Here is a 25,154-nt window from a genome sequence, read left to right as displayed (position 1 = left end):
ATTTCCAACATTCTGTTTCATTTCAGATTCTCAGCCTCTGCCGTATTTTGTATTTCCCAGTTCTAACACTTTTCCTTCTCTCTCTGCTTCTCTGCTCTCATTCATCTCCTTCTATTCACATCCCCAACCGACAGATCATCTGCAACTAACAAACCTTCACCACCCTTCCACCTGTCAACAAAGTCAAAGTCGAGTTTATTGTCATATGCACAATACGCGTACGCACAGGTGCAATGATAAACTTGCAGCAGCATCACAGGCCCAGAGCATCAGATAAGCAGCATTCACAAGAAAACATAAATTATCCAAGAAAGAACATAATTAGAACAAAAAAAAACAAAGTCCATTGTAATGCAAGGTGGTCCTATTGTTGCAATACTGAGGCAGTGGTTAGGGTTGTGCAGGTTGGTTCAAGAACCGAATGGTTGAAGGGAAGTAGCTGTTCTTGAACCTGGTGGTGTGGGACTTCAGGCTTCTGTACCTCCTGCCCGATGGTAGCTGCAAGAAGATGACATGGCCTGGATGATGGGGATCTTTGATGATTAATGTTGCCTTCTTGAGGCAGCGCCTCCTGTAGATACTCCCGACGGTGGGGAGGATGTGCCTGTGATGTATTGGGCAGGATATCCATTTTATTCTCTCTGCCCCTATGTCTTCTCCCAATTTATAACCTTTCTGGTTTTGTAACTTGTTCCCACTTCTGATAAAAAGACATCGGCCTGAAATGTTAACTCTGCTTCTGTCTCCACAGATGCTGCCTGACCTTCTGAGTATTTTAATGTCCTTTGTTTTTATTGTAGAAGTGGACAACTCTGGCAGAAACTCCTTGTGCTCTAAAGAATAAGGGACACTGCCATTCGCACTGCTCACTTCACGTCCTCTGGCTGAAGGTTTAACAGCTTGTATGGACCCAGCTCCCTTTAGGATCAATCTAAACAATGTCAAGTACATGTAGTTTCTATCATGATTTTGTACCTGTATTAAAAGGGAAGGGCTTGCATTTATATAGCACCTTGCACTGGCTGGGGATGTCCCAAAGCTCTGTACTGCCCCTGAAGAACTTCTTGATGTGTGGTCACCGTTGAAATGCAGCTGCCATTTTCTGCACCGCAAGCTCCCACAAACAAGCAGATTGTCACTTTCAGTCCTATTGGTTAAGGGATAAACATTGGCCAGAATAATGGATTTAACCCCACAACCCCTCCTCACCTCTTTGAAGTAATGCATTATAATCTTTTAGTCTCCACCCAAGAATTAGCAATGTGGAAATCCAAATAATTGCAGATGCTGGAAATCTGGAATAAAAATGGAAAATGCTGGAAATACTCACCAGGTCAGGCCACATCTCTTCCCACAGATGCTGCCTGACCTTCTGAGTATTTCCAATATATTTTGTTTTTAAATTAGCAACTTGGGATCTTTTCCAGCTTTCTCAGCGTAAATCCCATCGGGAAAAATGGCTATACTATGTTTATAGATTTGCCGTTTCACTTGCCCTTGGAAGGTAATCATGGGTAGGTTTGGGGATACAAGCATTTTTACAGGGTCTCTTCACAGCACGGAACTGTCATTAATTGAAGCCTTCATGAGTGTGTCCCAGTGGACCCCAGGCACTGCCCAGCACTGCTATCTATAACAAATGTCTCCCCCAGACTCTGCAGGCCTTCAGCAAGAAAAATTGGGCTTCTTGCATGGTTTATGACTTCCAACCCAAAATGAGGTAATTGTACTAAGTACCTCATCTTTTTTTATTTGTGTCATCGTCTTGTTGTTACCAAGTCCTAGCGGAGTGGGAAACATCTCATGTTGTCAAGAATGACCCTGCTCTCTCTGCTGCACCAACCACATCTGCTGTGTAGCAATGGAGCAGCCAAGAGCAGATAATTGCTGTAAAACAATGAGCAATTAGCTTCTAGTGAATTTAACACCTCAGTTCAGTAATGAGACAGTGATGTTCTCTCATTGCCATTGATGTGAACTAATTTGATTAAATGACTGCTGTCTAACTCAACAATATTCATCCACATTGCTATAGAACGCACCAGGTGAGTGGAGAGAGACTGTGTGCTGAAGGTCAGTGATTAGCAGGGATTGCTGGAAGTGACCCGGGGGGGGGGGGGGGGGGGAATCTTTCGATGTGGAAAGGTTGCTGTACAGACCAAGTCTACAGACTCTTGGTCTGAACTTGTCTTTCAGAGGGTTCTGTAGTATGAAAGAAAGTGGTCCTGGACCAGCAGACTGAAAGGCAGTTCCTGTGATTGTATGTTAGTAAAAAGTGTTTTTAATACATCTACGTTTATAAATTGATGACAGGGATCTGTGAGAATGAAAAGTGTTATCACTATTGTCGTAATTAAAAGTCTTGCATTTATACAGAATAGTTCACAACCTCAGGAGGTCCCAAGGTACCTTACAAACAATTAAATAATTTCTGCAGTGCATTTATAGTTGGGACGTCATGTTACAGCTGTACAAGTCATTAATGAGACCACACTTGGAATATTGTGCCAAGTTCTGGTCACCCAGTTATAGAAGGGATATCATTAAGCTGCAAAGGGTACAGAAAAGATTCACGAGGATGTTACTGGGACTGGAAAGTTATAAGGAGCGATTGGACAGGCTGGGACTTTTTTCCCCTGGAGCATGGGAGGCTGAGGGGTGAGGGGTTTATAAAATCATGAGGGGCATAGATAAGGTAGATGGTCACAATCTTTTTCCCAGAGTAGGGCAGTCTAAAACTAGAGGGCATAGGTTTAATGTGAGAGGGGAAAGATTTAAAAGGGACCAGGGGGGCAACTTTTTCACACTAGTGGGTATATGGAACGAACTGCCAGAGGAAGTGGTTAAAGCAGGTATAATTATAATGTTCAGGAGATATTTGGACAGGTACATGGATAGGAAAGGTTTAGAGGGATGTGGCCCAAGCGTGAACAAATGGGACTGCCTCAGGTAGACATCTGGTTGCAAGAATCCATTTCCATGTTGTATGACTCTACAACGGAGGGAATGTAATAGCCAAATTATGCACAGCAAGCTCCCAAGCCAGTATTGTTTTCAGTGATGTTGACTGGCCAGCAAACCAGGTTAACTCCCCATTGAAACAGTGCCTTTGTATCTTGTGTAGAGGGAAGACGCACCCCATTACACTGTGCATTCCCCTCTCCATATTGCATTGGAAACATCGGCTTGGATTTTGGGCTTGAGGAGCTGGGGTGGGACTTGAACCCACAACCTTTTGATTGGGAGACAAAGGTGCTACCCACTGAGCAACAGCTGATACATAGTTAGTTCCTTTGGTTAAGTTCCACTTAATTTCTCAACAGTGTGGTCATCTGGCTAACATTGCTAATTTAACCCATTTGTGCTGGTTGTGTTGTCCACTTTCTTACTAATGTGCTGCACGGCTGGTACTGAGTGACTTTAGTGAATTTATTAATGTCATTCAGGAAAAAATTCCCCTTCCCTGGTCAGATCACCACACAATCCCCACCCCATACTACATAACTGATCCTTCTTTAAACATCATTGCTGTTAGATTTTACAGGATAACCCTGGACTGGTAATAAACCCAACTTCAGCAGAGCTGACTTCATCCCTCCTGTAGAACAGGCTGCACAATATCTCTGCATACACAATGTTTATTGGCATGCTGTAGAAATCTGCCAATGAAAATGTTAACAGTTTAATGAGTTATCTGCTGTTGTCATATAATGCACATCAAAGCAATCATTGTCATTTTAGATAGGGATGATTGAGAAACAACAGCTCTATATTGGTGATTAGACAGTTTGCTGCTTTGTTATGTAGGCATTGTCCTATTTGCAGGCGTGTTTTATGCATTGACTTGACTTTTGAAACATGGGGGCGGTTTGGTAATAGATTCACTCTGACAGCTAAAACGATGTTGCCAAGACTCATTGAAGTAAATGAGTACATTGACATTTTAAACCTTTTCTACCCTTACTTATCTAACAGGAAATGGTATGACATAAATTAGCAGTTATTGTTTGGTTACATTATTGTGCAATGTTGCAGTAGAGAGATTACCCTTGGAGACCTTGACTAGTTTCGTGATCTATGGTTGGTTTGGGGGTTTGGTTGGAGGGGATGCTCGTGAGTGGAGCCTTTGTTAGATTCCACTGTTTCATAGAGTCATGGGTACAGGCCCTTTGGCCCACTGAGTCCCTGCTGACCACTGACCACATTTACATTAATCCTACATGAATCCCATTTTCTACCCTCCAATGTTCTCCTCAACACCCTCCAGAGGAGTTGAACACCTAATTATACACCCTACCCTTACCCATTTTATTCACCCTATATTCCCATCAACTGACCCCAGATTCTACCACTCAGCTACACACTAGGGGCAATTCACAGTGGTCAACTAACTTGCCACGCACACGTTCTTGGGAGCAGGCAGAGGAAACCCATGCAGTCATCGGGAGAATGGGCAAACTCCACAGGGACAGCTCAGGTCAGGACTGAACCAGGGTCACTAGAGCAGTGAGGCAGTAGCTGTAATATAGCTGCACCACTGTGCTGCCTTTATGTGGTTGACTCTTAACTGAAATGGCTGGACGAGCAAATGGGGTCGTGTAGTTCAAGAAAACTGCTCACCAGCTACTCAAGCCTAGCTTTGACAATGACAGTCAATCCTATGGGTGAAAAAAGCAACCAGACCCTTAGCACTTTCCCCTGCAAATCCTCAGCCCATTTTGCTTTCCCTTTTTTCTGGATATCATCATCTTTGCCATAATCACCTTCCAAAAATTTGTCTCTTCAGCCTTCTCACTATTCCCCACTTGCTGCTGCAAAGCTGTACCCGTGTGATTTGAGAAGCCTTGTGATGTTTTGCTGTGCTGACGATGTTCTTTCACCGTTAACTGATAACGACACAGTTATCGAGCAATGGATCACTGAGTGGTATTTTCTCCCAGGATCACATAATTTTTGCAAAATTATATACTATTTATGAAATAAATTATTTACACAAATATACAAAGGCAGAAATTGGGGTGACTTTGGCTGCAATCAACACATTTCTTGATCACACACAACTCAAACCTTTTTAAAATATCACCAGCTCCACTTTGTTGTATTTTCTTTCTCTGATCTTGCTTTGTTTCCACGTGCAACCCTGGGAGCAGCCCGCAAAGCACAGAGTCTTGTGTAACACAGCTACATGCCATCAACCTCGACAAAGATCACCCCATCCCTTTCCTATCCTTGGCAAGCACAGAGTCCATGAGGAGGTGGATGTATGTCTTACTTGCAACACAGCCACTTCAAGGGCAGTGGGACTGAGAGCCCGGCTCTGTATAAAGGATCTGACAGGGAGGACCCTTCTCATATCCAACCAAGCAAGATCCCGATATCTGTTTGAGAGTTCTGGTGATGAGGCATTTTGCCAAATGACTTTGAAAGTCTGCTCACGGAACCTTCTAACTGAATCCACCGTCTGCTTCTGAAGGGCATAGAGGCCATTGTGTGCAGACCACTGCCTGATCGACTTGTCAAAGGTGTTTATCCATAGAAGTCTTTGTATGAGGGGCAGGTGGTTTTGAATATTCCAACATCCTTTGCAATGCCCAGGGCAAGAAGATCCTCAGCACATGGTGACACGTACTCAGGCTCTACACACATCTTGATGCAGCCACACATAGAGGGGACATCAGGCATCTCCAACACCATCCCTCCCCACTTCTCTGGAGACCTGTAGATGGTGTTCCTGCATTCGTGGATCTCCAGATGAAATGGAAGAGAGGTTGGGCGATGGGTACGGCACAGGAGCAGGGAATGGGCCACAGCTGCGCCACATACAGCTGTATCAAGAGCAGCTCACTCCATTGGTTAGGTTCTTCCCTGCAATCGAGGGGGAGCACTGCTCCCACAATCCCAGCTTCTGTTTCACTTTGGCTATTCACCCTGGCCAGTTCCCATTGGGTACCCCAGCTGCCGAACAAGATTCCCTGCACTTGTCGGGTAATCCGATCTCATGGTGAAAGGAACTGAGGGGCAGTCGGACCAGTTGCCAAAGAATGTGGCCTCACTCTTGTTGCAACTGACTCTGGCCCCTGAGGACAGTTTACGCTGGTCACAAATGCTGATCAATCTACGGACTGACAGTAGTCATGATTAAAAGATGGTGATGCCGCCCAGGTATAGAGACTGACTGGAATCCCCTGCAAGAGCCAGATTCCTCTTATTAGTGCAAAAATATACTTTATTCATGATATACACAGGAAATAAAATCAATACTTCTGACATTCATTCTACCATGTCATGGATAGATTCTATTACCATGCATCAACATCACTCTTGTTTTCTCTAAACAATATATCCATGAAGTATCTGAGAGGCTGTCACACAGGACCCAGCCCCTCAGTGTCTAAGGCCCTAGACTGTGGTCCTTCCCCACAAAGTCTTTGCCCCAAGCTTCAGTGTATCCCTCAGCATGCACTCCTGCACCTTGGAATGGCCCAGTTGGCAGCATTCACTTATGGCATTACTTTACACTGGAAGACCAACAAACTTCAGACCAGCAGCAGTTGATGTTTGTCTCAGTATGCATCCCTGGGACTACAGGTAGATCAGACGTCTCTGTTACACAGCTGCTCAGGCAGATCTCAAAAAGGACCATTGCTGCAGGGAGTAGTGGACACAAGCCCGGTCCATCACAGGCACAGCCCTCTTCACCATTGACAGCATCTGCCTCAAGAAGGTGGCATCTATCATCAAGAATCACCACCATCCGGGTTATGCCCTCTTCTTGCTGCTACCGTCAGGCAGGAGATACAGAAGCCTGAAGCCCCACACCACCAGGTTCAGGAACAGCTACTTTCCCACAACCATCAGGTTCTTGAACTGACCTGCACAACCCTAACCCTACCTCAGCAACGGAACACTACGGACTACCTCTCGCACTACCATGGACTTGTCTCTGATTTTGTCTTTTTTGCACTAAGGTCTTGTTTTTGTCCAGTCTTTATTTCTCTCTCTCTTCACTACCTTGTATAATTTATCTTCTGTGTGTTGTCTGTACCTATGTGCCGGTGATGCTGCAAGCAAATTCTTCACTGTATCTGTACCTCATTGTACTTGTGCACATGACAATAAACTCGACCTGACTCTTCCAGCCCTTGGCTAACAGACAGTCCACAAGGATGTGGGTGATCATCTCATCTTCACTGCAGCCATCTCGAGACCAACATGCATTGGGAGTGAGACTCTGACTGTGTTGGAGGCACCTGATGAGGACAGCCCCTCTCTCTGCCAGCTGAGGGAGGCCCTGGTGCTTGTTTGGGAGTTCTGGCAATGAGGTGTTCTGCCAAATGACTTTGATGGTCTGTTCCACATGAACAATTATCCCACAGGATCCACCATATTCCTTTCCCACAGTTCTTGCAGATTCTGGGCCATGAACCATTGATATGGCCTCTGGGTGTAGAGAGCCAAGTCCATTTCGATCAAGGATTGAAGTAGGCACTTTTCTGTCAGTATGATTCAGTGCTGCAAGTAATAATCCTTTTATCCAGTGAGTCACTGGGGCAATTAAAGCTGTAGTGGCTGCTTGTGGAAACTGAAAGTTTATCAGTGATTTACATGCAGCACATCAAGTGACCCAAAGTATCCAGTCAGCGACTCAGCCACATCTAATTCTAATTGTTCAGTGCAAAGTCGATATCTGGCAGCACTACGTATGTTGGGATGTTTCTAGTTGAATTTTCTTTGGCTTTGGTTTTACAGTTTTGTTTGCTTGAATTATTGTTGAATTTTTCAGACAGTGGTATGGAGAGTGGAGAATATTTCTAATTTTACCACTTGCCTAAATGGGCAACTGTGAAGCACCCAGAGAAAGAGCGAAGCCTTTCTTCACAATGTGCCTTACCTCCAGCTAAAACACCCAGCCACATAGCTGCCCTTCACAGCCTGCCTTGTCCCTGACCAAAATGCCCATTTAGGGTCTCCTTCCCAATGTCCCTTAACCACTGGCTGACAACCACTACAGGTTATGAATACGTGTACATACAAACAAACATCTGGGAAACCGGCGGGATGGATTTGCCGGCTGCTGCGCGGCTGCCGGCACCTTCTGCCGGGTAGGAACTTGGTTTGCAGCCGCATTTCCGATTTGCCAAACTGTCCGGGTTACGCAGTTCACAGGAATGGAAACCTGCCGTCACCTGGAGTGAACCTGTCTAAACAAACCCCAGAAAGAACTTGCATTTCCATGTCAACTTGGATCAGGCTTGGGTGCAATGTCTCTTCCTGCCCTCTGGTGAACTCAGTTAGTCAGCAGTCTTCACTGAGGCTACATGAATACACTTGTGACATTTAAGAAACATCTAGACAAGGACATGAAGATAAGATAAGATATCTTTATTAGTCACATGTACATTGAAACACACAGTGAAATGCATCTTTTTTGCATAGAGTGTTCTGGGGGCAGCCCACAAGTGTCGCCACGCTTCTGGCGCCAACATAGCATGCCCACAGCTTCCTAACCCATACGTCTTTGGATTGTGGGAGGAAACCAGAGCACCCGGAGGAAACCCACGCAGACATGGGGGGAACATACAAACTCCTTAAAGACAGCAGCTGGAATTGAACCCTGGTCGCTGGAGCTGTAAAGTGTTACGCTAACCGCTACACTACTGTATAACATATGGCATAGAGTGCTGCAGACCTAATATGGGTGAATTGGAATTGGTTTATTATTGTCACATGTACTGAGATACAATGAAGAGCTTTTGTTTGCTGCTATCCAGACAGATCATTAAGACTTAAGTACATCGTGGTAGTAAAACGTACAGAAGTAAACATTTTAAATTGAGCAGTTTTTGAACCTAGAACATTGGAAACAAAAACCTTACACTTTTCAGTAAATGTGGAGAGTGAATATTACCTTGTTTTCTCTCCACCTGATGCTGCCTCACCTGCATTTCCTGTTTCTATTTCATGTCCAGCATCTGCAAACTTGTACTTTTCCCTCTTTCAATAAATTTTGATCAACTATTCGAATAAATATTACAACCTACAGTACCTGCTTATTTTTAGTTCTGTTTTTAAATCAGAATGTTTGCGCCATGACCAGCAGCAAGCAAAATTGTAATTTGCAAGCTTAGTGTAGATAGATTCAATGGGCAGCAGGGGAATAGTGGGCCGAAGGGACTGTTTCTGTGCTGTATGACTCTATTATGAATGGAATATGGTAGAAGAGTAGTTAAATCATTTGGCTGGCATTCATAGCCTTACACCAAAGACTGGGAAACACAAGTTCAAATCCCACTAATTTGGTTAATTAATTATCTCTGTAATTTAAAAACAGGTTTCAGTAATGGTGAACACAAAAATACCAAGTTGCCACAGAAGTCCAACTGGTTCATCAATGTCCTTCATTCGTGAACCAGTTGGTTCAGGCATAGCTGGCAAATCATCCACCTTCACTTGGTGCAGCCTATTCATGATGTTGGCCCCCACCACTGTGGATGACCTGAAATAGCCAACAAGCCACCCAGTGGCAGACGATGAATCCTGGTCGTGCCAGTGAACAGGTACATCACTGCACTGAGGGTGGGGGAGCTGATGGTAGACTCTGCTTTTAACTGGGTCAAAGCTTTAGTCACCCATTTTGTCTGGATTATTTAGCTGTATAGAAACAACTTCATAGGCTCAGGAGTTTATGTAAGTGTAAAAGCGATGAACAGCCTGGACTCTTCACTCCTCACACACGTGACTGAGACTGAATGATGCTTCAACACCAAGGGAAATGGCCAGGAAGATGGTGGTGAGACAGAGGGTCTGTCTTGATGGACCATATTGCCCACTCCTGTCTCATATGTCCTTGTCTACAGTGACAACTTAGAACTCGGCCCACACAGAGTTTGTCTGACAGATTTTAAAGAAGTAGTTAATGAGTGTGATATAAAGAAGGTCTTCTGTTTTTTCAGGGGCTAGAAGAGACCGTGAGCCTTGAACAGCGGTTCACTCAGACTCTTGAAGGAGAGAACATCGACTTCAGCAGACGTAGTGAGCTAATGTCAGAACAGGTGGGACATCTTGGAAATGTAGCCAGGCTGATAATTTTTGTTTGTATTACATTAACTATGCCTCGAGCAGCTTTGGGCTTGCTCATTCCATTAATGTTATTTGATGATAACTTGCATTGCTTCATTACGCCTAGAGTAGTTGATACCCTCTGAATATCTTCCAGAAGGGAAGTGGAGACCAAGGGGTAGGGAATGGAGGGAGAGTAGACAAAGAAGGGAGGACAAGAGAGGGGTAGCAAGCCAAAGTAACGCCGAGAGGGCGTTCCTTGATCAGGAGATTGGTGATTGAAGATGTCACCTCTGAGTAATAAGCAGTTATGAAAGGAACAACTTGCATTCCCATAGTGCCTCCACTTTCTTCTTCCATCAATGGTGTTATGGGAACTTTTATGTCCACCTGAGAGAGGAGTGGGGGAAGCGGTTACATCAACAATCTGAACAGGTAGCTGGGCCTAAACCTAACCATTGCCCAAAGTGATCAACCAACAATATGTTGACTTAAAAAAAAAACAGAAAATGCTGGAAACACTCAGCAGGTCAGGCAACATCAACAGATAGAGAAATAGTTAACTTTTCAGGTTAAAGACCCTCAGAATCAAGGAGTATGGGGTTAGTGCAGGAAAGTGACACTGAGCTTAAAGATCATCCCTTATTGAATGGAAGAGCAGGAGCCAAGGGCTGAATGTCCTACTATTGCTTCTATTTCTTATGTTGTATATCAGAAGCAAGAGTTTGTCTTTTCAATGAATCCATAAGATTTTGGAAATAAACATATTGATTCTAGGCTCGATAAAGCTTTCAAAACAATCTTATGAAAAAAAAATAAACGTTACTCCAGTTTGATGGCACAGGTGGAACCTGAAGCCTTCAAGAGAGGTTAAGAGATGGTACCCATTCCATTCTAGGAATGAGAACATAGTTTTTTAGATTACAAAGAATTTCAATGGGATCTGTTGGAATAGAGCATTTCTGTAGGTGGTGGTGTGACCAGTTTTAGAGATGTTGAGGAGGGAGGTAGGCAGAAATTTCTTTTCTCTTGAGTGTTTTGGATGTGGAGAATATTTTAAGATAAGACTTCTTTATTAGTCACACGTACATCAAAACACAGTGAAATTCATCTTTTGCGTAGAGTGTTTTGGGGGCAGCCCGCTAGTGTCGCCACGCTTCAGGCACCAACATAGCATGCCCACAACTTCCTAACCCGTACGTCTTTGGAATGCGGGAGGAAACTGGAGCACCCGGAGGAAACCCACACAGACACGGGGAGAACGTACCAACTCCTTACAGACAGTGGCTGGAATTGAACCCAGGTCGCCGGTGTTATAATAGCGTCATGCTAACTGCTACACTACCGTGCCTGCCCTCTACACTGTTTTGCCTCAGGAGCTGTAGAGGCAGCGACTACATCTTTTCAGAGAAATAGATTTATTTATAGTACACACACTATGGGCCAAACGGTCACCCCTTTGCTATTAAAACTTATTTCCTTTAGAACCCACATGTAATTGGTCGACCATTCAATGGTCTTTTTATATTCCCATTGAACAATAGATGGCATAGAGTTTTAAAGAGCTTCACTCTTGCATCAATACTAAAGAAGTCATTATGCAAAGAAAGTTATGATAACTTTCCTGCTATTTCAACAGCTGGCTACCTTGGCAAAAGAGCAAAATGAATTGACAAAAGCCTATAACAACCTACCAGAAGACAGGAAAAGCGAGACTTCTCTTGAATACTGGACCCCCAGGTCACACCTTGTCCAGGTAAGTATGTTCCATAATGATCTGTCTTATGGGAGCACTGCCCTTCATTTTCAAACAGGCAATCATTCTGATTAAATTAATTCTTTAAAAAAAATCTCGCTTCCATAGTAATGGAACCAGAGAGTTTGGAAGGGGATGAGCAAGCATTCTTCAGCAGAATAAAATGAATAGTAGTTCAGCTAAGCAAAGTCTCCAAGGACTCGATGAATGGTCTCAGTTTCCCTCTGAAAAGTAGGACAGCAGGGTTGAGTTACAGTATGACGTTGGCTCCAGACAGTTGCTCATTGTCTCAGGACTTTTGTTCATTTAATAGGTTCACGAAACTCCGTGATTGCCCTTGCTGGGTTGTTGTTGAATAGGGATCCTCACTGAAGTGAATTGCCTAAGCTTCCCGCAAATTGTGACTCTGATATGTGCCAAATACAGGCAAATGGGACTAGCCTGGGTAGATACCTTGGCCAGCATGGATGAGTTGGTCCAACAGGCCTGTTTCCGTGCTGTATAACGCTATGACTCTCTGACTCTAATACTCATATAGACTTTCCTCCTCCCCTGAAAGTGTCAGATCCTGCTGAGATATGTGGTGCAAGGTCACTAGACCCCGAAGTGTTTGCCCATTGCCCTTGTACTCATTGGTTCTCAGATAAACAATGTCTTGATTCTAAAATATTTGTTTCCAAATAAATTTATAGCGGCCGTCATCTCCTCCATCGCCGTAATCCTCCAAGATCCTTGTGCTCTAATTCCAGCCTTTTGAGCTTCCCTGCTTGCTCCATCATTGGTGCTGCCTTCAGCTGCCAAGATCCCAAGTTCTCGGAATTTGCTTCCTAAACCTCTCCACCCCTCTTCCTTTGAGGCACCTTAAACTCTACCCTTCCACAAAAAGTTATTGTAATTTTCTACGTATCTCCTGTATCATGGTATCCGGATGTTGCCTGGATTGGAGAGCATGTCTTATGAGGATAGTTTGAATGAGCTCGGGCTTTTCTCTTTGGAGAGAAGGAGGATGAGAGGTGACTTGATAGAGGTGCACAAGATGATAAGAGGCATAGATCGAGTAGACGGTCAGAGACTTTTTCCCAGGGCGACAATGGCTAACATGAACGGACATAATTTTAAGGGGATTGGAGGAAGGTATAAGGGGGATGTCAGGGTAAGTTTTTTACAGAGGCAGTGGTGGGTGTGTGGAACGCACTGCTGGCAGAGGTTGTGGGGGCAGATACATTAGGGACATTTAAGAGATTCTTAAATAGACACATGAATGACAGAGAAATGGGGGGCTACGTGGGAGGTAAGGGTTAGATAGATCTTAGAGCAGGATAAAATGTCGGCACAACATTGTGGGCCGAGGGGCCTGTACTGTGCTGTAATGTTCTATGTTCCAAGTTCTATCAATTTATTTTTGTTGGTAAAATGATTTAGAATGAATTTACGACATTAATGGTATTATTGTTGAGCAAAGCCATTTAGCCAATCAACTGAGAGCTAGTCCACACGCCAAAAACACTGCATCTGTTTCCAGGGCTTTTCCTCCACCACTAGACTCCAGTCCCGGCAGTGAGTACTGTCCGCATAGGTGGGTGTCTGGAATGTGCTGCCAGGGGTGGTGGTGGAGGCAGCTACGATAGAGGTTTTTAAGAGGCTGTTAGATAGGCACATGAGTATGGAGGGAAATGACCATGTGCAGCCAGAAGATATTAGGTGTGATTAGCTTAATTAGTTGAGCACAACATCTGTGGGCCGAAGGGCCCATTCCTGTGCTGTACTGTTCTATGTTCTATAAAGATAACCTCCTGGTATTGTCACGAACCAGCAACAAAAGAAACACGCTGAGCATGATTCAGTGTTAAAAACTATTTTATTAATCACTATTTATGATAATACGAAAAATAAAAGTAAAAATGTTAGTATGTTAGAATTCAAAAATGTTAAACCTTGAACGTTAACCCCAAAAACTAAACTCTTCGGGGGTGTGTGTGGCAAAGTCCCAAACTCCAAGTTCAGGAATGGTTCTTAAAGTTCAGTTCCGCAAGCCATAAGGTGAAACATGAGCAAGGGCTTCTTCAACAACCACCATTGTCTGAAGATAAGACGTATACGTAGAGAAACAGAGAGAGAGTAAATACAAAATCCAAATGTTCCACGATGGAACCCAAGCGACACTTCAGTGTTTACTCGGTAGTGACTTCCTCACCCCGAAAAGCATCCGAATCGTGGTCGTCCACGCACAAATACCTGTTTCCTTCTACAGGTCAGCAACAAAGTGAACTCCACCGGATTACTTCCAACTTCCATACATGGATTTCAGTGGCAGACACAGTTATTGTTTCTCATCCATCGATAGAGAAAACTAGCAGGCTGGTGTCTCTCTCCCTTCTCTCTCTCTTCTTCTTCTTCCACAACGTCATTACGTCCTTTATCTTCTATTGACGTAAGCACGCCACACACACAAATACACACATACTCTTTATCTTAAAGGGACATTCACTGAGTCCGTAATACCTCCCACCTAAAAAAAATTTTTCCCAAGAAAAATTTAACTGCGCATACAGTTAGTAATGTTAATAATTATCATTCTACACAACTACAGACTATCAGATTAGTACAGATACATGTTTCCCATTTAACATCGGGAAAGACAATCAGCAATCACATTATCTTTGCCTTTAATGTGAGTTATCATGAGATCAAACTCTTGCAAAATTAAACTCCAGTTTAACAGCCTTCTGTTCTTGTTTTTGACTCGGCTCAGAAACACCAATGGGTTATGATCTGTATACACAGTCAATGGTTTCTGAGCGGTGCAAACATATACACTGAAATGTTGCAAGGCTAAAACAAGCGACAGTAATTCTTTCTCTGTGGTGGAATAATTCTTTTGATGCTCATTAAATTTCTTTGAAAAATAAGCTACAGGATGGTCAATATCATCAAGGTCACCCTTCTGCAACAACACAGCTCCTGCAGCTTCATCACTGGCATCTACTGCTAATGAAAATGGCTTTTCAAAGTCAGGTGATTTGAGCACAGGATGGTAGCATAAAATGGCTTTCAGCTTCTCAAATGCTTCTTGACAAGAATCTGTCCAAACAAACTTTACTCCCTTCTTCAGAAGATTAGTTAGGGGAAGAGCAATATCAGCAAAATTTTTACAAAATTTTCGATAATATCCAACCATTCCCAAAAATCTTCTAACAGTCCTTGTACCTGTGGGAATAGGGAACTCAGATATTGCTTGAACTTTTGCCTGAACAGGAGCTTGCTTGCCTTGACCTACAACATAACCAAGATACGTCACAGTGGCATGGCCAAATTCACTTTTAGCCAAGTTATCTAAAAGGACATTCACTGAGTCCGTAACAGTATCAAGTAACTAGTTTGGCCAGTGTTCTTAGAACATCGAACATAGAACAGTACAGCGCGGGACAGGCCATTCGGCCCACGGTGTTGTGCTGATCTTGATGCCAATTTATACTAAATGTCCTCTTCCTGTTTATCATCTGCACCCCTCCCATTCCTTTCATATTCATGCCTCCTCTTGTACTTCTCTGAGCAATTAGCTTAATGTTCTGGATGACCCATCGATCATCATAGATCCTTCGCTAAGATCATCCTTTCAATGCTTCCTATCCAGCCTAAAATTTGCATTTCTCCAATCCTTCACCCTGACCCAACTCTGACTGGAGGGGCAAAGCATTTGTTTTTTCTCTATTCTTTCTTTCGACACTAATGCTTGAAGTACAATGGCTTGCAAAGTGTTAAACTCTAAGTGTTGGCTCAATGGTAATACTGACTCAGAGTTCAAGTCTTGTGGATGAAATTCTAAGCTGGAACTCCAGTGGAGTACTGAGAGAGTGTTGCACAGTTGGGGTTGCCAGTTTAGATGTGACATTAAAACAAGCCTGAGTCACAGTCCTGTTGCATTTCTTTGATGAATATTCTTCCCACTATCAACATTGATAGGGCTAGAAATTCATCTGTCTAGCACCTTGATTTTGTAGGCTGTGAGACTGAATTTTAGCTAAAACATGATTATAAAATAGGGGGCTACGTGGGAGGGAAGGGTTAGATAGATCTTAGAGCAGGATAAAACGTCGGCACAACATTGTGGGCTGAAGGGCCTGTACTGTGCTGTAGTGTTCTATGTTCTATGTTCTAAAATGTGATGGGTTCCATTGTGAACATGCAGACTGAATTCATGAACATACGCTATGTACTCTGTGTAAATATGAGTTGGAAACCTGGCAGTGATGTCAAGCAATGTGTGATGCACAGTTTCAAAGTAATGTGCTAAATTGTTTTGCCCATTTGATGACTGAGAACAAATTAGGTACTTCTAACATAGTTAATGTTTCGGGTCTGGGACCCTTCGTCAGACAAAGAGTTCTGATGAAGGGAGACATGAGTGCAGATGCTGGAATCTGGTGCAACACAAAAAGCACTGGAGGGACTCAGCGGGTCAGGCAGCATCTGTGGAGGGAAATGGACAGTCGATGTTTCATAAAACATAGAACACTACAGCACAGTACAGGGCCTTCAGCCCACAATGTTGTGCCAACATTTTATCCTGCTCTAAGATCTATCTAACCCTTCCTTTCCACATAGCCTCCCATATACCTTCCTCCAATCACCTAAAAATGATGTCCCCTCGTGTTAGCCATTGTCACCCTGGGAAAAAGTCTCTGACTGTCCACTTGATCTATACCTCTTGTCATCTTGTACACCTCTATCAAATCACCTCTCCTCCTCCTTCTCTCCAAAGACCCTTCATCTGAACTGGTGAACTAGTGTGAGAGCTGTTAGGGTTAGTACAGGGACACAGCAAGACTGATTGCATTACAAGTTTTATTTTCCTGAAGTTTCTGTTGTTTTTTTTATAGATTCTTGTCTTTTGGGCAATATAATTGGATAATAGGACAGAAGGTTAAATTGTGTCCAAGGCTTTCTCGGGAAGAGATACAATTGTTTGGAGAATTGACACTGGAAGGGTTCAAGGTATTGAGCCAGAGCCACATGGAAAGGCAAGCGATTTATTACATAGTACAACAGCACAGTGGTGCAGCTGGTACGGCTGCCTCTTCACGTATCCAGTAACCTGGGTTCAGTCCTGACTTCTGGTGCTGTCTGTGGGGAGTTTGCGTGTTACCATTTATCCACATGGGTTTCCCCAGACTGCTCCAGTTTCCTCCCACATCCCAAACACCTGTGGGTTGCTAGGTTAATTTGCTGCTGTAAATTCCCCCAAGTGTAAGTGAGTGGGAGAATCAGAGGGAAGTTGGATGTGGGGAGAATATTGGGATCAGTGTAAATGGATGTCTGATGGTGTGTATGGACTTAGTGGGCCGAAGGGCCTGTTTCCATGCTGAGTGACTCCGTGACTCTTGTGTTCTTTATATTCTCCGGTTACAAAACTTAATAAAGGCAGCTTGGAAAATTGCGACATAAAAGACTGCAGATGCTGGAATATGGAGCAAGAAAACAAAACAACCTGCTGGAGGAACTCAGCAGGTCAAGCAGCATATGTGGAGGCAAAGGAATAGTTGATGTTTCTAGTCGAGACCTTGCGAAACAACCTTTTAACAACTTTTTAACAATCTTTAGAAGTCATTTGGACAGGTATATGGACCAAAAGGTTTGGAAGGTTAAGGGGCAAACGCGGGCAAATGGGATTAGCTTAGATGGGCATCTCGGTCAGCATGGACCAGTTGGGCTGAAGGGCCTGTTTCTGTGCTGTATGACTCTATGATTCCATGACTCTATGACACACATGCTGCTTGACCCACTGGGTTTCTCCGGCAGTTTGTCCATTTGTTGACTGTCCACTTCCCTCCACAGATGCTGCCTGACCTGCTGAGTTCCTCCAGTGCTTTTTGTATTGTTCTGATGAAGGGTCCAGGATCTGAAGCATTAACTGATTTTCTCTCTCCTCACACACAGCCTGACCTTCTGAGAGTTTCCAGCATTTTTATGTTTTTGTTTCAGATTCTCGACCTCAGCAGGTCTTCTTTTATAAATTTTCTTTCCTGTACTTCAAAGGCATTGGATTGGCTTTCTGGTGCTGAAAGTGATGTGAAAGGTGCTATGAAAATGCAAGTCTTTTTTCACGGACTAACCTGCCGCTTTTTGCTTGTGGCAGAATGTGGGAGAGATGTTGAAATCCCAGGAGGAGCAGCAACAGAGTTTGGAGGAGCAGAACGAGAGGTTGAAGGACCATGTTGCATGTCAGAACTTTCAGAAGCTGGAGGAGGAAATGCATCGGCTGCAGCACCAGTTACATGTTAAAAGACAAAAGGTGACTGCAATATTCTTTGAAATGCGACATCGGAGCACCAAAGTTGAATCTTGCTATTCCAGCACTGCGCGAAAGCTTAGTGTGAAAATTTTCTAACTTCCATTTTTAATGAAGCAATGAGGTGGCTAAAGTGGGGGGGAGGGCAACAGAACAGGATTCTGGTTGCCTCATTATAGGAAGGATGTGGAAGCTTTAGAGAGGGTGCAGAGGAGATTTACCAGGATTGGAGAGCATGCCTTATGACGATAGGTTGAGCGTGCTAGGGCTTTTCTCTTTGGAGAGGAGGAGGAGGAGAGGTAACTTGATAGAGGTGTACAAGATGATAAGAGGTATAGATCGAGTGGACAGTCAGAGACCTTTTCCCAGTGTGACAATGGCTAACGAAGGGACATAATTTTAAGGTGATTGGAGGAGGGTGTAAGGGGGATGTCAGGGGTAAGTTTTTTTACAGAGAGTGGTGGGTGCATGGAACACACTGCCGGTAGAGGTTGTGGGGGCAGATACATTAGGGACATTTAAGAGACTCTTAGATAGACACATGAATGATAGAAAAATAGGGGGTTCTGTGGGAGGGAAGGGTTAGATAGATCTTTGAGCAGGATAAGATGTCAGCACAACGTTGTGGGCCGAAGGGCCTGTACTGTGCTGTAGTGTTATATGTTCTATGTTCTGAAACAGACTCAAATGTCACACGGTTCTTCAATGGTGTAATCAGGAAACAGCAAAGCTGAACGTCTAGCTGTGGGATTGGCAACTGCAAATTCTTATTTTGTAGGGCTCAAGAATAAACTGTTCTTAATTCAGCTCATCCAGTTTCCTTTTGAAAGTGTTGTTTGGTTCTGTTTCCACCACCTTTAGTTTCCTTTGGAGAAAATCTAAGACCTCTTCACGTTGTAGTTGCATAAAACTTTGGTCAGGCCGCACTTGGAATATTGTGTGCAGTTCCGGTCACCCCATTACAGGATGGATGTGGAGGATTTGGACAGGGTTCAGAAGAGATTCACCAGGATGCTGCCTGAGTTAGAGGGTATTAGCTATAAAGAGAGGTTAGATCAACCTTTGACTTTTTTCTCGTAATTGTCGAGGGCTGAGGGGAGACCTGATAGAAGTTTATCAAATTATGAGAGGCATAGATAGAGTGGACAGTCAGAATCTTTTTCCCAGGGTAGAAACATCTTATACCAGAGGTCATAGCTTTAAGGTGAGAAGGGGAAAGTTTAAAGGAGAAGTTTTTTTAGACAGAGAGTGGTAAATGCCTGGAACATGCTGCCAGAGCTGGTAATGGAAGCAGATATGGTAGTGGCATTCAAGAGGCTTTTAGATAGACACATGAATATGCAGAGAATAGAGGGATATGGACCATGTGCAGGCTGAAGGTATTAGATTAGTTTGGCATCGTGTTCAGCACAGACATCATGGGCCAAAGGGCTGTACTGTTCTGTGTTCTGTCCTTTAGAAAATTAATGTCCATGTCTTAACGAAGTGGCAGCTTGGTAAACATGCTCCTTGCTTTCACTTTAGATGGCTGCAATGGCTTGTGAAATGGAATCACTGAAACACAAGAATGAAGATCTGATGAAAGGTAAAGCTGCTCTGATCTCTGCCATTGTTTTCAGGCGCACAACCCCGTCGTTCTGAGGCTCACATTGTCCTTTGACGCCCCCCGCTCTTTCTCACCCAACAGCTCAAGTGAAGGGTGACCAGCCGATGGAGAAGAGCCAAGCTTCACCTCTTGCCGCATCGGGGTCAGAAGCTGAACCCAGGGCTTCAGATGGGCGACTTGCCAGTCCGTGGGCAGCGCACTCTTTTCAGGAGTTCAAGCCTTTTAACCGAAGGGGCAGAGACCTCTCCCCGTTCCGAAGGGAAGACGTGGCCTCACCTACCAAGGCCAGGGCACCCAGTGTGAAAGCTGGCCAGAGCTACTTGGATCCCATGTTTCCTGACCAAGTTGCCCTTGCCTCTGGGATTGCTGTCCATCCCGAGGCCTGGCTCAGTGGTGTTTCAACAATCCCACTGCAGCCCAAGGGAGCCAGCACACCCGACAGGTCTTCATCCCCATTGCCCCTGAGCAGGACTCCATCTCCTTCCAGGCCCAGTTGCCCTGTCCAACCACTGAACATGGGCAGGTCATCCCCTGACTGCTCTTCAGCCTCTGAGGCCCAGAGTGAGGACGAGAAGCCACCAGGAAGAACGATGCCATCCGCAATTAAGTGTTCTCTTCTCTTATCTCCTAGGCCCTTCAATGTGCACAGGTTGAACCTAAATAAAAAATAATGTAGCTGAGTCCTTCAGGAAGGAATTGAGATCATAAAAAGCTGTTACGTTTCAGGTACTTTGGAAAAACAAAAATGAATGGAGCTCTCAACTCGTTAAGGAGCATTGTCTTCATGACAATCTTTGACAAGCTTATTTATTTTATGAGGCTGTTGCTTGCTTGTCACTATAATATGTGGTTTAACACAGCAAATAATATTGCACAGCAAATAATATTGCACTGCTGATTTGTTTACAATCCAAGATAGGTTTCCCTTTTCCATCACTGTGTTTATTCCTTTGCTTTGTTGAATGACTCCATACCCCATCCTGATGCAGGGTTTCGACCCGAAATGTCGACCATCCCTCTGCCTCCACAGATGCTGCCTGACCCGCTAAATTCCTCCAGCAGTTTGGTTTTTTTTCGCTCCGGTCACGTAAGAGGTTAGCAATTTGGAACTCTTTCAGAACTGACAGTGTTAGCTTTAAAGCAGCAACTGGTAGGTTTTGGTTAACCAAAGACAGATGTTGGAGTCAAGGTGGGTGTAGAGGTGGTATACTGGATTGGAAATTCTATTCAGGCTCAGATGATCCATTGGAGCTGCAAGCAGTTGGAGAAGCAATGGGGTTTTTGGAGTGTGGAGTTTGTGATTAGGGGCCAATGGATGAGGGTAAGGATCTTCTCAATGCTTAATTCCAAGAAATCGCAACTCCTTCAGGAGGTTGTTTCTAAAATCATACACGTAGTTCTTGCAGAACAACTGAATGAATATAGAGCGGCTACAATGCTATTGGACACAGCTCCTCTCTGTAAAATACAATCCCAAATGTTGGTTTATCGCTTCATTATCGGAAGGATGTGGAAGTGTTGGAAAAGGTGCAGAGGAGATTTACCAGGATGCTGCCTGGTTTAGAGAGTATGCATTATGAGGAGAGACTAAGGGAGCTAGGGCTTTGCTCTTTGGAGAGAAGGAGGATGAGAGGAGACATGATAGAGGTGTACAAGATATTGAGAGGAATAGATAGAGTGGACAGCCAGTGCCTCTTTCCCAGGGCACCAATGCTCAATACAAGAGGGCACAGCTTTAAAGTAATGGCTGGGAAGTTCAAGGGAGATATCAGAGGAAGGTTTTTTACCCAGAGAGTGGTTGGGGCATGGAATGCACTGCCTGGGGTGGTGGTGGAGGCAGGTACATTGGTCAAATTCAAGAAATTACTAGATAAGCATATGGAGGAATTTAAACTAGAGGGATATGTGGGAGGAAGGGGTTAGGATAGTCTTAGGCGAGGTTTAAAGGTCGGCATTGTGGGCCGAAGGGCCTGTATTGTGCTGTACTGTTCTATGCTTATAGCATTGATGGGATCTTTGCAGACACATTTAGAAATTATTTTGTGAAAATAGTTACCATCAATACAAATGAAATCCATCTTAATCAATTCAAACTAAATAACAAAAGCATATTCCATTTTTGACCCTGATCCTACGCTGTATTGTTAACTGTGGCTCAGTGGATGGTATTCTCAACCCCCAGGCAGAAACTTGTGGGTTCTAGACCCTGAAGTTGGGGGGAAAATAATATCTAGACTGACACTGACAGTGCTGAGGCAGTGCTGTGCCACCGGAGGAGCTGTCTTCGGAGTCAGACATTAAACCAAGGTCCCTTCTGAATGGAAAAGATCCACGCCGTAATTTAAAAGTAGATCAGGAGAGGTCTTCTCAGTTTGCTGGCCAATAATGATTAATTATCCTCGCTCAGATTGCCTGATAACTTTTACAACTTGTTTTTGTGAGCTTCCTATGCACTGGCTGCTAGGTTTCCTACTGGCTGCAGAAGCCTCTATGCGTTATAATTCATTGGCTGTAAAGTGCATCCTGAGCTCATGAAGTTTGGTTTTATTTTTGTTTTTGTCAATCCTTGAATATGTGTAGAACAACTCTTTGTAAGAAAGTGCAGAGTGTAGCACTTTATTGGAGAAAGGAAGACTGAGCCTGATTGGGTCAACCTTGATAGAAAAATGGGAAGATTAAAGAACAAATATCTGATTGCCTGCCTCCAAGGTTCTACCCACTCATCTACACACTAGGGGCAATTTACAGTTGCCAGTTAACCTACCAACCCCCCCCCATCTATGGGATGTGGGAGGAAACCAAGGCACTCAGAGGAAACCACACGTCAGTGGCAGAACATGCAAAATTTCACGCAGATCACACCGGGCACAGGGATTGAACCCAGGTCACTGGAGCTGTGAGGCAGTACCTCTACTAACTGCAGCACAGTGCCACCATGATATTGGATGTTGGAACAGACTGAACAACTTGCCCCAGTACTATTCTTGAACATCCAGATTCTGATGGTAGGATTCAAAATAACAAGTTGAAATGCTTTGTTTCCAATGTAAAATGAGAGGTCAGTTTAATTAAAGGCTGTGAGAATTCTTGGCTTAGATTTGTGCAGCTCCCTAACAGGGTTGCTAAGATTTCTAAATAATAGGCATTTTCTATTAAGAATTAGTTCTACATATTTATGCAGTGTCAAAGCCAATGATGGTCTCCAGTTGGAGCACTGGCAGTTCCATTGTTATGCCAATCACGATGTGTGGAATATGTTTCCTTATTTTGCTGATCTTGTAAAGCCTTGTATTTAGCATGTTTTTTGATTTGTGACATGTATTTCTTTACAACCAGAGGTGCACCTATACTGTTGTATCATGTGGTGTTTTGCTAGAATACTGTGTTTTATAATAATATGCAAACTTATTCACGTGTTGTCTGTTAGATACCAATCGTCTTGGTTTCCTTTCTTCCTCTCCTGAAGGTGTTATCTTGGCCTTGGCTCAGCAACATAAATGCGTCTGATGTCTTGCATAGATCCATATAGGGCCCTTGACTCCATTCTGGGCTTCACATTATCTGCCTCTGGATCCACACAAAACTGTTTGATCCAATTGTTCTGTCAAATCTCTGGGTAGAAGTTCTCTTCTGTCAGGGATTTATTGAAATAGAAGTAAAATATGTGGGAAACATTCAGCAGGTCAGGCAGCATCTTTGGAAAGAGAGACACTGAACGTTTCAGGCCTGGGACCCTTCATCAGAACTGGGAAAGAAGGAGGGAAGTTGGTCTTCAGTAGCAGGGAAGGTGGGGGAGAGCCAGGTCAATGCAGCTCGTCGAGGAACAACACTATCTTCTGTCTGGGCATGTTGCAGCCTTCAGAACTCCATGTCGAATTCTCCAACTTTAGTTAACTTGCTTTGTCTCTCGGTCTGTATCAGAAGTGGTCATTATGGCCTGGCATTAGTTTGGCTTAGTTTTTCCTTTTTTATTTATATTGTCTGGCCTACTGGGCATGTCCCACAGCCTTTCTTACACAGACAAAGAGTCTGCTACCTAATTGCTTTATTTACTCATTTGGTTTCACCCTATCAAAGATAATCCATCCCTCTACCACCTCCTCTGCTACTGAAATCAACTACTGTCTCTTGCCCGGTTCTCATGAAGGGTCCCAGACCTGAATGTTAACTGCTTCTCTTTCTACAGATGGTGTCTGATCTGCTGAGTGTTTCAACATCTGTTTTTATTTCAGATTTCCATCATTTGCAGTTTTTTAATTGTTTTAATTTAAACTTGGGAAGAGGACAAGTATAAACATGGGTGTGGGCAAGTCGAGCTCAATGGGTTGTACATTCTACGTAGAACAATTCAGTCACCAGGTTCAGTCAATGTCCTATGCCTTAGCTGAGGTATATGTACCTTTTACTTCATCATGTAGCATCTTTTACTTACCTGCAAACATCCCTCTGTGAACGGGATGTACATAGACAGGAAGGGTTAGAGGGATATGGACTAAAAGCGGGCAAATGGGACTAGCTTGTTAGGCACCATGATTGGCATGGATAATTTGGGCCGAAGGGCCTGTTTCCATGCAGTAGTACTCTTTGACTCTCACTTCAAAGCTAAGCCAATCTTTTTGACAATAGGATTATCATAAATCTTAAATATTACCCTTGTACAACTGAATATTCTACTCAATGAATATTGTTGGTAAAAGTAATCCAAGAGTTTGTATGAAATGGCCCAAAGAACAGAAAATGTAAAGAAGAGCTTTCATGATGAAATTGAGTCCAATTTTTTTTATATACAAAAGAGATTCGAAGCACTTTTACTTTGCACCCTATTTTGGGAGATTGCCTACAATTCTTTGATGTGCAGAAGACATCCTTCAAAGTGAGGTTAGAGTTGGAGGAACCACCTTCTCTCCTAGAGGGTTGGTAACTGCAGAGACGGAACTAACTAACTGCCTCTGTGCTGCCCAAATGCCCATTCTACTTCAAGTCACAGAAGACCAACATCCTGCAGCCTGATACAATCCCAACGGAAGGTTGTGCATTTCAACTCCCAGTTGCATTCTTTACCTGGATGTCAATAGAACTGCCGTGATATCAAGTGTAAATTTGGTGCCATATTCAATCTTTGGACTTGGCTGTAGGGAGAAGGAAGGTAATGAGGAAGATGAAGGATGGGTAAGGAAAATGGTGGGGGCAGTAATGAGGGGAGGGATAATGTGGATATGCTAGTAAGTGTCTGTCTCTGCCTGGGGTGAGGAAAGTATTAGATTTAATGCCCTGTTGCTGTTATTTTTGATTGGTAAAAGAATAGTAGGTGACAGGATAAACTTAATAAGCAGTTAGGATCCTTAATGAAATTCCTTGTAGAGTGGTCAGATGCTTTGATGTTAACAGTCCATGTGAGGGACCTGGCTTCATTGCACTGTCAGCTCACAGACAGCAGTACCCAA

At 43.7% G+C, this 25,154-nt stretch overlaps 1 protein-coding gene across 2 annotated transcripts in view; it reads left to right on the top strand.

The window, feature by feature from the left end:
* Positions 1 to 24,202, top strand: part of LOC127585332 (protein lava lamp-like) — a 77,982-nt gene extending 53,780 nt beyond the window's left edge. For both annotated transcript variants that reach the window (XM_052042715.1, XM_052042714.1), the window contains exons 23-27: positions 9,954 to 10,052; positions 11,699 to 11,815; positions 17,952 to 18,107; positions 19,629 to 19,689; positions 19,792 to 24,202. In XM_052042715.1, the coding sequence (XP_051898675.1) occupies positions 9,954 to 10,052; positions 11,699 to 11,815; positions 17,952 to 18,107; positions 19,629 to 19,689; positions 19,792 to 20,381 (1,023 nt within the window). In that variant the 3' untranslated portion in view covers positions 20,382 to 24,202. The remainder of the gene's footprint in view (positions 1 to 9,953; positions 10,053 to 11,698; positions 11,816 to 17,951; positions 18,108 to 19,628; positions 19,690 to 19,791) is intronic.
* Positions 24,203 to 25,154: the final 952 nt, after the last annotated feature.

The sequence above is a fragment of the Pristis pectinata genome, chromosome 32, assembly GCF_009764475.1.
Source record: "Pristis pectinata isolate sPriPec2 chromosome 32, sPriPec2.1.pri, whole genome shotgun sequence".
Lineage (NCBI taxonomy): Eukaryota > Metazoa > Chordata > Chondrichthyes > Rhinopristiformes > Pristidae > Pristis > Pristis pectinata.
The sequence above is the reverse complement of the archived record's forward strand: the minus strand, read 5'-3'. Positions and strand labels throughout refer to the sequence as shown.